Source organism: Scardinius erythrophthalmus (genome assembly GCF_964197995.2).
Source record: "Scardinius erythrophthalmus genome assembly, chromosome: 7".
NCBI lineage: Eukaryota > Metazoa > Chordata > Actinopteri > Cypriniformes > Leuciscidae > Scardinius > Scardinius erythrophthalmus.
The window spans coordinates 16929758-16943800 of NC_138227.1; the positions used below are offsets into that span (position 1 = coordinate 16929758).

General features: G+C 37.3%; 1 protein-coding gene across 1 annotated transcript in view; it reads right to left on the reverse strand.

The window, feature by feature from the left end:
• Positions 1-8165: 8165 nt before the first annotated feature.
• sorl1 (sortilin-related receptor, L(DLR class) A repeats containing) overlaps positions 8166-14043 on the reverse strand; it is a 56944-nt gene continuing 51066 nt past the window's right edge. Inside the window, exons 42-48 of the mRNA XM_081371356.1 lie at positions 13471-13590; positions 13229-13393; positions 12969-13143; positions 11860-11966; positions 11470-11668; positions 11173-11385; positions 8166-10169 (exon numbers count right to left, since the gene is read on the reverse strand). Of these exons, the coding sequence (XP_081227482.1) occupies positions 10102-10169; positions 11173-11385; positions 11470-11668; positions 11860-11966; positions 12969-13143; positions 13229-13393; positions 13471-13590 (1047 nt within the window). The 3' untranslated portion in view covers positions 8166-10101. The remainder of the gene's footprint in view (positions 10170-11172; positions 11386-11469; positions 11669-11859; positions 11967-12968; positions 13144-13228; positions 13394-13470; positions 13591-14043) is intronic.

The window sequence follows — 14043 nt, forward strand, 5'->3', positions numbered from 1 at the left end:
TAATAAATATTTGGAAAAAAAAGGTCCACAAGTACATGCAAACACGCCAGACAAAAACAACAACAGGAAACAATGTCATACAGACGACCCCATCAGACCCTCATAATCATCAAGGTCAATAAGTCTTCTCAAATATCAGATAATGTGACATTTTTAAGACAAAGCAATGTGTCATCTGGTGCGACTCTCTGAATTAAATGTATGAATTAATAATTCACAATATTTGTAAAAAATAAAGTACTTTGAAGAAACATTTTTGAAAACAATCATGACCAATAATCAATTACTTGATGGTTAGACCACAATTTTAGAGTCATTAAATTGAAAAAAATGAAAAAACTGTATGAAAACAGCATGAACACAAAAAGTACATTTCATGTTCTTCATGGCACATAAACAACATTTTTGAATGATTTATTTGTCTTTTTTCTGTATCATGGATGACCCCCTGTACCAGCCCTGGGCTGACCCTGTTGAAAAGACCCCTTTAAACCATGTTGTTTAGCATCAATAAAATGGTTAAATGGCTTGAAAAATGGCTTGCTGGTTAAGCTAGTTACTAGCATACCACCACCTGATGATACTGCTTTCTCACAGCAGATAATATTTATAAATCACTCTTGCACTACACACACTATCATATTCATAAAAACTGAGATGTTTCCAATGACTCTCGCCTTTTTGTTCTCCTTCACCTGCTCAATGCAAAAGCCTTTGTGTTGCAAAGAATCAGAAAATTGCAACGGAAATGCTACGCTGACCACAGAACAATAGCAGACCACACCATGAGGGTTACAACAAATGTGTCTTTTATGAAGTGAGGGTGTCATTGGCTACAGTAGGGTGGGGGAGACGGAGCTCAGGCAGTGAGGAAATGACAATATCTACACTGTCCCGGCAGCGGCAGCAGGGCCGAACCAGGCGCCGCCACGGCTGAGCACCAAAGGAGCGACTCATAGGAAACATCCATCAACGCATTCGCTGAGAAGGGGAAATAATCATGTTTCCTATGTGTTGCTCATAACAATTTGTCGAAAGATGGAGGAAGTTAGGCTACATCCACATTCATCCGGATATATTTGTTTCAGTACACTCTATGTCCACACCAGCATTTTCTACTTTTTCCAGAAATTGCTTGTTCACACCGAAACATCTGAAAATGCTTAAATCATCTTACTGCTCTTGTGTAAAATTTAATAAAAGCTCACTGAGAGTGTTGCAGGTATGACGTCAGAACCCGGAAGTCTGTTTCCCCGCTGGTTACTTCAAGATTTTCCTATGTGGTTTTATAATGGGGGTTTTCAATTTATGAGTAAAATAAAGCCTGTGGAAAACATAACTTGACGATACTTTGACGTTTTGTTCTACAACGTACACTACACGCCCTTAAACTGTCCAATCAAGTGAACATAACTGTTCAAAATTCATGTTTACACTATGGGCGTGTGTAATTTACATTGTAGAACAAAATGTTAAAATATGGTGAAGTTATCTCTAGGCTTATTTTACACATAAATCGGAAAAAAAAAACATTATAAAACCCCATAGAAAAATCTTTAAGGAACCAGCGGCGAAATAGACGTCTTACCTGCACCACTCTATTCCTCTGCCATTTTTATTAGCAAAATATCCCACCACTTACTTAAAATCTCTATTCCACGTATGGTCTAAAACGCAAATGTCATCACGTTTTGACGCAGGGCAGCAATTACATGTAAATATTCTGACAGCTTAGCAGAAATGTAATATGAAGATTGAAAGATTTGTCTTTTAGCAAACACTATGAAAATGAATAACAGTGAAAACAATGGAGGTACAACCATAGATAAATGGGTACAATACGCGCGGCGCCATCGTTTTCAAATACCTATTTTCACAATGCGAAAACAGCATTTTCAAATGTCTCCACTTGGGGAAGCGCAGTTTTCGTTGGACAAAAATGCAGTCTCATTGTGCCAAAAGGCCAAAACGTAGAGAAAAAGTCGGCAAACACTTTAATCCACGTCACAAATATGTCTGTATGCATCAATGTGTCGCACATTCTGGAAGAGAAATAGAATGTGCCAAAAACAGACAGTAGGCCTAAGTGTTGATTTTTGTTCAACATAATGTGCTATAAGAGGCTGAAAGTGGCTGGGGGTATTTTTGGCACCACATTACATCCTCATACTGCGTGTTAAAGAGGTGCTAACTATACCTCCATTTGCCAGAAGTCCTCTGTAAATATTTACAATTAATAATAAAAAAAGAAGAAGAAAAAATCTGCAGCCAGCCCAATAAACACAAGATGCCTAATACATGGGAAAAGCTTACAGAAGATTAATGTGCTTTTGAAAAAGCGTAAATAGCAAAGAGACGGCTGTTTGTTTGAGAAGTCATGCCAACGGTCCAGAAAAGAGGATGGAGCTGGTATCAGGAGAACAGGCTCTTGTTTGTCTTTCTCACGCTCGTCTGCGAGCTAGCAATGTCCCGGATGTCTGGACTCATTTGGCTGAACCTGAAAGGGACAAATAATGCTTGAAACGAAGCACTCGCCAGTGTTATTTCTGGAAAGTAGCAGGTAAGGCACACAGGCATAATGGCGTCCGCGGTACCTGTCTGCACTTCAGACGGGATGTCGGGATGCCACGGCCTGAACCCGCAGCTGGGCTGGAGGTGGTAAGCCAGCTCAACTGTGCCCAATGTTTGTGGAGATTTGGCCGGTGCTGATGGAGACTAGGTGACACCTCTCCCAAGCTAAACATAGCAACCTGAGCGGGGCCACGTGTAACAGGAGACAGAGCAGCCCTGTGTGCGCTTCAAAGCTTCGCCATATGTCGGAGAGGCCCGAAGAGGGAGAATTTACAATTTGTACGTCAACTAACCTGTTCATCGACAGCAGATGAATCAAAACTGATTTTGTTCCGATACAGCTGCTTTCCATGTTGCTTAGCTTTGTCCTGGGAAGCATTCACTAAATCGACAGGGAAGATGGGATTGAAAAGAGAAGGAGAATTAAAGGGGGGGGTTGCAGTAACTACATTGTTTGGGAGTGTTAAGTTCTTTTTATTTTGTCATGTAGTTGTCCATAAGCTCACAGTTTGCACTACCAAGGAGTCCTGTTGCTAGGAGAGGAACAGCGCCGTTCACTTCCATTGGCTGCTAGGACCTGCGCGATCGTCCAATAAAAATCGCTACTAGACTTGGACAGTGTTGGCTATCCAGGCACAATTATGTGTAAAAATAAGACTTTAGGGCAGATTTGGACAGGGAAAACCTTGTTTTTTTTTTGTTTTTTCATTCAATGGTCAATTTTGAGATTTTGGTTTATTTTGCTTCCCAAGTCTTCTTTCAGACTATAGTGGAAAGAAACCATCCAAAATACACATTTGACTGTTTATTTGATTACATTTATTTACATATCTTTAAAAAACTCCACCTCAGTAGCACTTACACCAAACTTTACAGTTTTATTTCTATCCATTTTCTGAAGGTTTTTACTTAAGGGTTTGTTCATGTGTCATTTGCCTCGTTTATAATGTTTTCCTAAAGATATGTTTTTTTAATGCTGGTATTTTCTGATTTATGAAGTGATAAAAAAAGAGATATCCAAACTTCCCTCTGTAAAAGCATTTAACTCAGATTTAATCAGATGAAGCCACATTTGCTTATATAAACATAACGTTTCAGAAAACTCTTATAGATGGTCAAAATTTGATATGAAATGGGGAAGGAACTCTGGTGATATAAAATGTCGGGTGTTTCAAAGCAAAACATTTTCTCCATCTCTTATACTCCCAAACCCAATGCCAAATCCTTTCAGACTTGCACTTAATGCCCCTTATTTGGTGTTGTGACAGCAGAGCTCCCAATCACAAGAATTTATATGAAAGGGTCAAGGAAGTTATATCGCTCTTGAGCCGAGAACAACCGCCTCCAGCACTAGGCACAGAGGGAAGTCATGGCCCGTGAGACGAAGGGCCAAATTTCTGTCAGAAACACTAAAAGTAATTTAGATTTAGATTTGAAAATGTAAAAGAAAAAAACCTTTTTCCAGAACCACTTAAACTGACACAACACAGAAGGTCTCCAACAAATTAGCCCTATACGACTTACTTGGTAACTTCTTGTGCCAGACCTGCCCTTGACCTTCTTCTGCCACCTGCCTGGTGACCTTTCACCTCTAGGAGCATGCGGTTCAAGAGGCTCCTGGTGTTTTATGGAAGGACTGGATGCTGAGCACACAAACACAGGACACATACAGGCACACTGGGACCATCAGACCTGTGGAAAGAGCTCTGGTAAATGACCAACCATCAGGAAATCTGAACAGGTGCTTCATTTCTGCAAGATCATTTCTGCATTTCTTTTTTTTTTTTTTTAAATGTTTATTAAAAATAAGTGAAATAGTGTGCAAAAATGATGAACTTTGAGTAATAACTGCTGTCAATAATGAGCATTTTAAAATGTGTAATAATTTTACTATTCTTTTTTTTTTTTTTTTTTAAATTTGATAAAACCACAAACAGCTGGTCTGGTAATAAACTTATAACTTAAGAAAAATTAAATGTCATAACTATTTTTTTTCTTCTAATGTTGGTAGAGGTATAACAGATAAACAACAGTTAATTATATAATAATCATGTACATTAAAATATGTGTCCCTGGGTGACAAAACTAGTCATAAGTTACACAGGTATATTTGTGGCAATAGCCAAAAATACATTGTATGGGTCAAAATTATCGATTTTTCTTTTTATGCCAAAAATCATTATGATATTAAGTAAAGATCATGTTCCATGAAGATATTTTGTAAATTTCCTACTGTAAAGATATAAAAAAAAAAATTTTGTGAGTGAATGCTGCACAATCGTGAACATAAATGGACAACTTTAAAGGTGATTTTCCCAATGTTTCGCTTTTGTTGCACCCTCAGATTCCAGATTTTTTAAATATTGTCCTATCCTAACAAACTAACATCATTGAAAAGCTTAATTATTTTGCTTTGAGATGATGTATAAATCTCAATTTTAAAAAATTGACCCATGTTTTGTGGTCCAGGGTCACATATCATTAAAATGGTTTGCAACTTTTTACAACATTTAAGCAAAAATAAATAAATGATTTAATTAATTAATTGATTAATTAATTAAATTAAACTCCATTAAAATAAATCATACAATATTCATGATTTAGTGCAAAGGTTACATCTCTCAAATCCTAAAAATATCTTACATCTGTTTTCATAAATAGACTTTTTTGTTGTTATTTTTTTAGTTGTGGCATTGTTTAGTCTCAGAACAAAAACATATTAAACAGTATCTCTAATGAAATGATGAAAGCTGAAGTCTTGAAACACGATCCGCACTCTAAGAGTCGAAAAGTGACCAAACAAGCAAAGGAAAAAGCATCACAGATGAAGTGAAAGGAAAACAGCGTGTTTGTGCTGGTGCACCCACTGCTGGTGCTTCCTTTTAAATGTAATGTCTAGTCATCTTTATGATACTTCTGCCCTGATTGTTGTTCATAATCATATAGTTATTTTAATATAATTATTTCTGAAAACAAAAACCATGCACAGTAAAATCAACCACATTTTAAAGGGATGGTTCACCATCATGTCGTTCCGAACCCGTAAGATTGCAGTTCATCTTCATAACACAAATGAAGATATTTTTAATGAAATCTGAGAGGTTTCTGTCCGTCCATTGACAGCTACGCAACTACCAATTTCAAGGCCCAGAAAGGTAGTAAAGACATCATAAAAATAATCCATGTGATTCCAGTGGTTTAACCTCAATTTTATGAAGCGACGCGAGTGCTTTGTTTGCGCAAAAAAAACAATATCTTACTGGGTTGGAACGGCGTGAGGGTGAGTAATTAATGACAGAACTTTCATTTATGGGTGAACTATCCCTTTAAGTGTCAACATTTAAGCAGAAACAGAAAACAAGACAGAGTCATTTCCACTTTTTCAGAGGGTCTATTTTTAGACGTGGACCTTTCTGTCTGACCTTTTCTCTAAAGACACAGATCCATTACCACATTGACCTCATGTAATTGTTTGTCCCAGTGCAGCTTTGGCATTGTAAAACTTAACGGTCCTTATCTGTACACACTAGACAGCTCACATCAATTACCTTCCCGTTACAAACATCAAAGAAGCCACTACATTACGCTGACAGTGTCGCATCAATGGAAATCTGCTCAAAAATCGTCAGCTTAGAAACATTTCAAGAGTTTGAGCTTTCTAATAAAAGAGATCACAGAAAGCAAACAGCTTGTCAGCTAATTAAAAAAAAAAAAAAAAAAAATATATATATATATATATATATATTAAATGTCAAATAAAAATTTAAGAAATGTCTTCTACTGTTGGTAAAGGTATTATACAGGTAAATATTAACAATACTAAATTTAAATATTATTATACATTTTTAAACTCTGGATGCATTTAATAACAGCTGAAACTTGTTAGTCATTTACAAATTTGGTTGAAATATAGAAAAATATGCATATCTGTGCAAATGTTCATAGATGAAGATGCATGCTTTCTCTTTTTTTCATGTTGTCTCTGTTTTAATTGTCTAGCTATGAATAATTCTGTATTTTGTGATTTGTATAAACAGAATAGAACAGATTGGTTCACACAAAGCACCAACGTTCATACTCCTATGGAAACAGTTAACTATATGTATTCTTTTGGTATACCGGTAGTTGTTCTCACCAAACAGAAGGAATGACAGTACAGTAAGTGCGTACAGCACTTATTAGAGTGAAGGTGAAAAAGTAAACTGAGACATGAGAGACATCTGCTGGTGGATAAGGGAAGCTGCAGCATTATTATTTAGACGTTTTTCAGGCCAAATTTGATAACATTTCATGTCATTTGCTTTTTTACTGTTACACTGTCATTGCCACATGCTAAACTCATTATAGAAGCTGTCTGAATGCCTGAAGGGCTGTATTTAAAAAAAATAAAAAAAATAAATACATAATATATTTAGCATTTTTTTAAATAAATCTTAATTTTGAAACAAAAAAAATACTCAAAAAACATTTAATGCAAAAAAATTTGAAATATTTCTATATTATCTATTTTTTTAATTAGACGACATAATTGTTGTAGGTTATGTTAGCTGGTTTAAGCTATATAGCTACACAACGCTGGCAAAAAATGGCACTCGTGATCTACAATCAGAGTCACTATTTTAGCGCATGCATGTTTAATTACTCAGAGATTAATTGTTCTGCCAAATACAGCAGGTTAAAGAGAGCAGCTCATTGAGCAAACGAAACGCTCTGAAGCGTTCAGCTGTGAAACCGCGAGCTCACCGTGACGTCACGAACGCAACATCTGTGCTGGAGGAGTTTGATGTGAGGATAAATAAAGGGTGACAAGTTCAAATAAACAGAGACAGGAACATGCCTTGCATAAAGACATCCCACCTCTATAAACATGTCTAATTGTGGTTCACATAAAGCCCACACATCAATAAACACCGGGCAAAAGGGCCAGAGGCTGAGGCAGGGAAATGAAGCAAACTGTTTTCTTTAGGTTTACTTATTTACAGAAATGACTTTTATTTCATATAATGTGTCACCAAGCATAAATAAGTTGATTTGAGTCGATTTTTCGGGAGATTCCTAATTATTCCTTAATTTAAGCAAGTTTACTTATTCACACATGCACATTAAAGTCGGCATTAAACGACAATAATCTTTTCTTAATATTTTTCCGTTGGGAATTAATTGGATGGTTGGATCGTTGTGGTTTGCTATTTAGAGGTGCAGGTGTGAGGTGTTTTTGAAGGCCAACCCGGAAGTTAGTATCACCCTGGTTCCCTCGACAAATACCCATTAGGATTTTTCCATTGGCTTTTGGATTTTTGCAGAAAATAAGGTCTATGACTAACAAAAGCTTATGATTCTTACTCGTTATGATAATCTTCACAAATGAACAACCTTTATAAATCTTGAAGCGTAAACCAGCAGAAGTCTAAGCTAAACGGCTATAAACGAACCATATGTAAACACCAGTCGCATGACTTCAACGTCACCATCCTAAGCTTTTCGACAACAATTTCAGTCTTTGTATAAAAAAAAACATTTTCCCTGAGTTCGAATCATACTATTTTGCAAGAGCGTGATTATTAACCCATTGAGTTACACAAAGCAAGAGAAGTCAGATTTAACATTTTTCCACATTTATTTCAGCATAAGTGGTTCATAAAACATCTCATACTGTACCACTTAAAATATTCTTATCTTTAAAACCCTCAGTAGGCAGGCAAGATTAAATATTTAAACATGGCGGTGTCCAACGTCACTGCTATGTAAAAATGTTTAGATCTTATTGACCAAAAAAAAAAAAAAAAATGGGTTTCAAATTGGGCATGACAAATATCGCCACAAATGGTTGCGAGTAAAGAATACAAACAAGACAAAATAAAAATGGTGGCTCAGGATTCACACAAGTGCTGCACTGGAACTTTTAAAACATTATACAGTGGTAATTCACAATATGTCGATACACACATTTCCTATCGCACTATTCCTGTCTTTATACAATTTTCAATTTTCTGTGAGTGTGTACATGTGTGATCACATTGACATACTGCTACATACTTTACTCAGTGTGTTGTAATAAGGCAATGTGGTACTGAAAGAAACACAGTTTTACTAAAAACAGCCGCATCTACCAACTGAACAGTTTTGCCAATTAACAATGGGAGAGAGTATCATTAATAATGACCACAAGCATTTAATGTAAACTGGCCATAAACCTCATTTAAAATCCTTGAACACAAATAAGCAGGGGGTAGACCGTAACCATTTTCCTTTTTTCTGGTCACCTCAATACAAGATACAAAAAAGAAGAAGAAAAAAATACATTCATAAACAAATCTTTAAGCAACACCCACAATTCAGTTAAAATGAAACATGGATTTAACACATGTACCTCTTCACAACTGTTCGGGAAGGCAAGACGTCTGCGCTACCCTCTGCTTTTCTTAAGCTTGGCACAAGAGACTAAGATGAAGCCTTCTGGTTCGCTCAGACAAGAGCTGCACAGGCTTCACTGCAATATGGAACTACTGTACAGCACAATAGTCTCCGAATTAAACACACTGCGCTGCCTGTGGCAGTGTGACTGATATCGCTGGTACATCTACATTAACCCAGTTCCCTGAGAACACTAAAGGACTAAAACCATGGCAGCACACAGGATATGCAATAATATTCTTTGCTAGATAAAATGCGTAGGATAAATCAAAGGAAAAAAGCAGACAGTGAACATAAGCATTTTTTATGGACTGAGCATATGTAAATTACACTAATAACCTATATTGTCTTCATTTTGGTCATTCTTTTCTGAAAATAGCTGATAAAACAACCAAAATAGGCAACAATTTTCACATTTTCAAAAAGCAGGGAGAATTTTAAACCTATTGCTGAGCAAGGAAATTAACAATGGATACAAAGTGTAAACAAGGTACCATGGACAAATGCAGGCCTACTGACAAAGTGACACAAATCGAGCATACGGTATGCAACAAAAAAATCGGATCCAGTGCAATTTACTGTCAAGAGCCTACGTACCGCCCTCCCTTTTTATCAGCATTCATTGGTCCATTTTCATCTGTGTACATGAGGTTTGCTTTCTAGTTTGTTTTCTTTTGTGAATTTTTGCACTGATGTACCCATATCTAGATACTTGTTTTGGCTTAAAGCAAATGTAATGCTCGTGTGAGAGTTTATACATTAAGGGTCTGTTCCCTGTTTAGTAAGTCTGCCGATCAGCTGACAAACTCCTTCACAGTTTGCTTCAGTTAATGCCTACAAAGTCCAATACCCACATATATTATATATAAAAAATAAGTTATTGCGCATCCGAAAAAAGTGCATCTTATATTTAAAAATATCTCTTTCGCTCCATGCTTTCTTTTCTTCCTCGGGGTCCAGAAACATAAATCCAGCGTTTTTCTAAGTGACGGGGAGAAGTCAAGAGGAAGGGAGCTCTGCAGCTTGAAGGTGTGCCGGATGGGCACGTAAGAAAACATGATGAGGATGAGGAAGTGGAGTGGGAAGTGAAGGAGGAGGAGAGAAAGAGTTGTCCAGCTATGCAATAACCATGGGAACGTCATCTGAAAAGCCACTGATCATAGGAGCGTCTTCATCATCGTCACCTTCAGAAGAGAGGGAACAAAGAAACAACATTAGCAGCTCATTTTCATAGTGTGGAAAAGTTTGTGCTCTAAATAAAGTGAGCAGAAGTGAACATAAATCATGTGACCTGAACTTAATTAAAAGTGACCTAAACTAAGCTGAATTGAAATCAAGTAAATGCACCGGAACTAAACTGAACTGAAGTGACCAGAACTCTCACTGAATTCAGTTAAGTTTTAGCATGTAAAACTTTGTGCTTAATAAAGTGAGCTGAAGTGAAATAAACATTAGTCATGTGACCTGAACCTAATTAAAAGGGACCAGAACTGAATTGATTTGAAAACAAGTTAATGCAACTGAACTAAACTGAATTGAAGTGAACAGAACTGAATTCAGTTGAACAAAGTGCTTAAGTGAACTAAATGGAAATTAAATTACATATAAGTGAACTCAAATAAAGTCAACTTTAACTGAACTGAAGTGAAATTAAATAAATTGAACACAACACACCTGAAGTAAACTGACCTGAATTGAAGTAAACAACTCAAGTAAACCAAATTGAAATAAACTCAATTCAAGTAAACGGAAATTAAGTGAACTAAAATGAAGGCAACTGAGCTTAACTGAATTATAGTGAACTGAACAAAAATGAAGAGACTAAAAGTCAACTGAGCTAAACACAAGTGTACTAAACTGAACTGCAGTGAACTGAACTAAAATAAGTCAACCGATTTAAACACAAGTGAACTTAAGTGGAACTGAGCTAAAATGGAACCAAGTGAACTTGAAGTGAACTGAGCTAAACTGAACTGAAACAAAATGGTCAACTGATCAACACAAGTAAACAGAAAAACAACTGAGCTAAGCTGAATTAAAATGGAGTGTAGTGAACTAAAGTGAACTGCATTGAAGCTAACTGAACTAAACGGAAGAGAAGTTAACTACAGTAAATTACACTTCTCTGAAGTACACTGAAGCAAAATACAGACTTCATGAAAGGTATAGGACTCAAGCTGGTCTTACCCAGCTCATCTCCTGAGGAGAAAATGGCAGAGCCCAGGCGAGAGTTGTAGTGGCTGTTAGCGAAGGCGGTGAAGTTGTGCTGTAGCCGACGGTGTCTGAGATAAAGCACCACCAGGCCTCCACACACACCCACCAACAGCAGGAACAACACTGGAACAACCACCGCCGCCATGTCTTCGGATTTACCCGACTGAGATTTGGCATCATTCGGCCCTGAACGATGACAAATGTGTGTCAGGATCAAACAAATAGCCACAGACATATAGGCAAAAATGTTTAGTGTGTAAAAGCTCATGCCTGCTGCTTTGCCCAGTTCGTCATATAACAGCACAGCCGCCTCTCCACACAGCTGGTTGTTGAGCAGGCAGCGCGCCCGCACTGAGAACGTGTAGTTATGGCCCACCAACAAGCTGTTGATCCTGAAGAACGTCTCCGTTGTGTTACCCAGACACATGGTGGAGTTGGTGACACTGTCATGCACATACACCTCATAGCCCTGAAGAGTCAAGCGATCATTAGCGAAGCCAACAAAAACAAGGAAATGGAAAAAGCCAAATAGGAAAGATGTTTCAAACAGTTTTCTGTGGGATAATGTGCACCAATAAATCATACACAATTAAACCAGAAATGTTAATTGAGTAAATAGTCAACGTGGATTTCATGTGGACTTTAAAGGTGGTTTCTAACCCTGCTTTCATTGAAGGTCCGGTCCTTCACAGCCAGGCTCTTCCAGAAGAGGAACACATGATCCTGTTCTTCTAAGATTTTGAGGGCTTCAGGTGCAGGCAGAGAAACTGTGTGGAATGGATAAATATAGGCTTAGAGCAAAACAACAACAACAAAAACACCATGAAATAACACATTTTTTACTTATACCATAAATAAACTGCCATTTAAAAGTTTGGGGTCAGTAAAAGTCAGTTTTTTTTTTAAGAAATTCATACTTTTATTTAGCAAGTATGCATTCAACTGATTAAAAGTGACACTAAATACATTTATAATGTTACAAAATACTGTTTTTTATTAACTTTCTAATCATAAAAGAATAAATATATTAAGCAGCACAACTGTTTTCAACACTGATAACAAGAAATGTTTCTTGAGCAGCCAATCAGCATATTAGAATGATTTCTGAAGGATCATGTGACACTGAACACTGGAGTAATGATGCTGAAAATGCAGCTGTCATCACAGAAATAAATTACAATTTAAAATATATTTAAACAGTTATTTTAAATTCCAATAATATTTCACAATATTACTGTTTTTACTATATTTTGATCAAATAAATGCAGCCATGGTGAGCAGAAAAGGCATCTGTCAAAAACAATACAAAAATTACCAACCTTAAACTTCTGAATGGTTGTGTAGTGATGGGAATGGAGGATTTGGTTTAAAAAAAAGTTAATGAAAATGTGTGCCCTTAATATTTTTAGAATGAAGAAAGTGTGTTATAAACGCAGGCTCTGCTACATCGTGGGCTGAAGAGGTTGCAGGCACTTCACTGTGTGCCATATTATATGATTGCCTCTCATACCGTAAATTACATAATAAAGTGTAAGTACTATACAACTAATATTAACATATTAAACACATTTAGTGTTTCACTTTTTTCAGTGGAGTCTGCAACTGTAATATGAGCGCTCCGACTGACTTTCTGTGAATTGGCCAAATGCGTTTGCATTTGTTTTTGCTAAAAAACTCCCCCTCTGTGTGTACCGACAGATGAAATCCTTCAGGCACCCGTGACCTTTTTTATGATACAATGTTTCAGGCAAGAAAAGAGATGACTCTACCCGTGTTGAGTGTGTAGCTGGCCTCTTTGCTCATGTTGAGCAGCCTGATGGTGATGCTGTAGCGTCCTCCAGGCTCCAGACCCTTCAGCGTGTACTCCACCGTGTTGTTCTGAGTGTTCACCTTATAGTCCCGCTCCGTTTTACGAACCGTATCTCTCACGTGCACTGCATATGTCTGATATATACACAAAGATGCTTGAAACACCCCCATCCGACATAACTAAATCATGAAAACATTTAAATTGACTTTGTTTTCATACCAAAGGACTGCTGGGAGAATCGAATGGCGGCTGCCACTTCAGAGTGGCCTGCGTCTTATCCACTCGCACTTTGTGCAGGTTTCGAGGTGGAAGTCGCTCGTTGGGGATCATCTTCACTACAGCATAGTCTGATGGAGGACCCATGTATGGCGAGATCACCCTCACCTGAACAACACACACAGTCACTTCATCTGGACATCATGGTGCCAAAACGGATCTTCAAAGTGAGGGTGGATACTAACCAGGAAGAGGTATTGCTCGTCGCTGTCAACGATCACAGTCAGACTGGTGGAGGTGGTATTCACCCTGTGAGGTCTGCGGTACAGATCCAGGAAAGAGGTGGCGTAGAACACTCCATACACCTGCGAAATCAGAAGATGGTGTCTCACTAGCCTCTTTTCAGCTTAACGGTGTGGTCACATTAGCGAAATTTCAGCAAAAAAGGTCCATTATCTATTGCCAATAGTGTAGCAAAAGCTCACACAGAAGCCACTTTCAAACCAAGCAGCTTTCTATTAGTCAACGCTGCGAATTTGCATGACTAAACCCTAAAATCTTTCTTCCTCAAGTGATAATTTAAATCTTAGTACATACTAGTTAGACAGTGTGACCAATGAGTGCTTTACTTGATCTCATATCTTACAGTATTTATAGTTTTTTCTTTTCATACTTTTAAATACACAAAGTAGAGCTACACGATTAATTGTTAAAAGACTGCGATCTCGATTCAAACCACGCAATCTTATTCCTAAATGACAATGATTCGACTATGTCCATTAAACCTTGGAGAAGTACGATCACACAGCGAACATTCG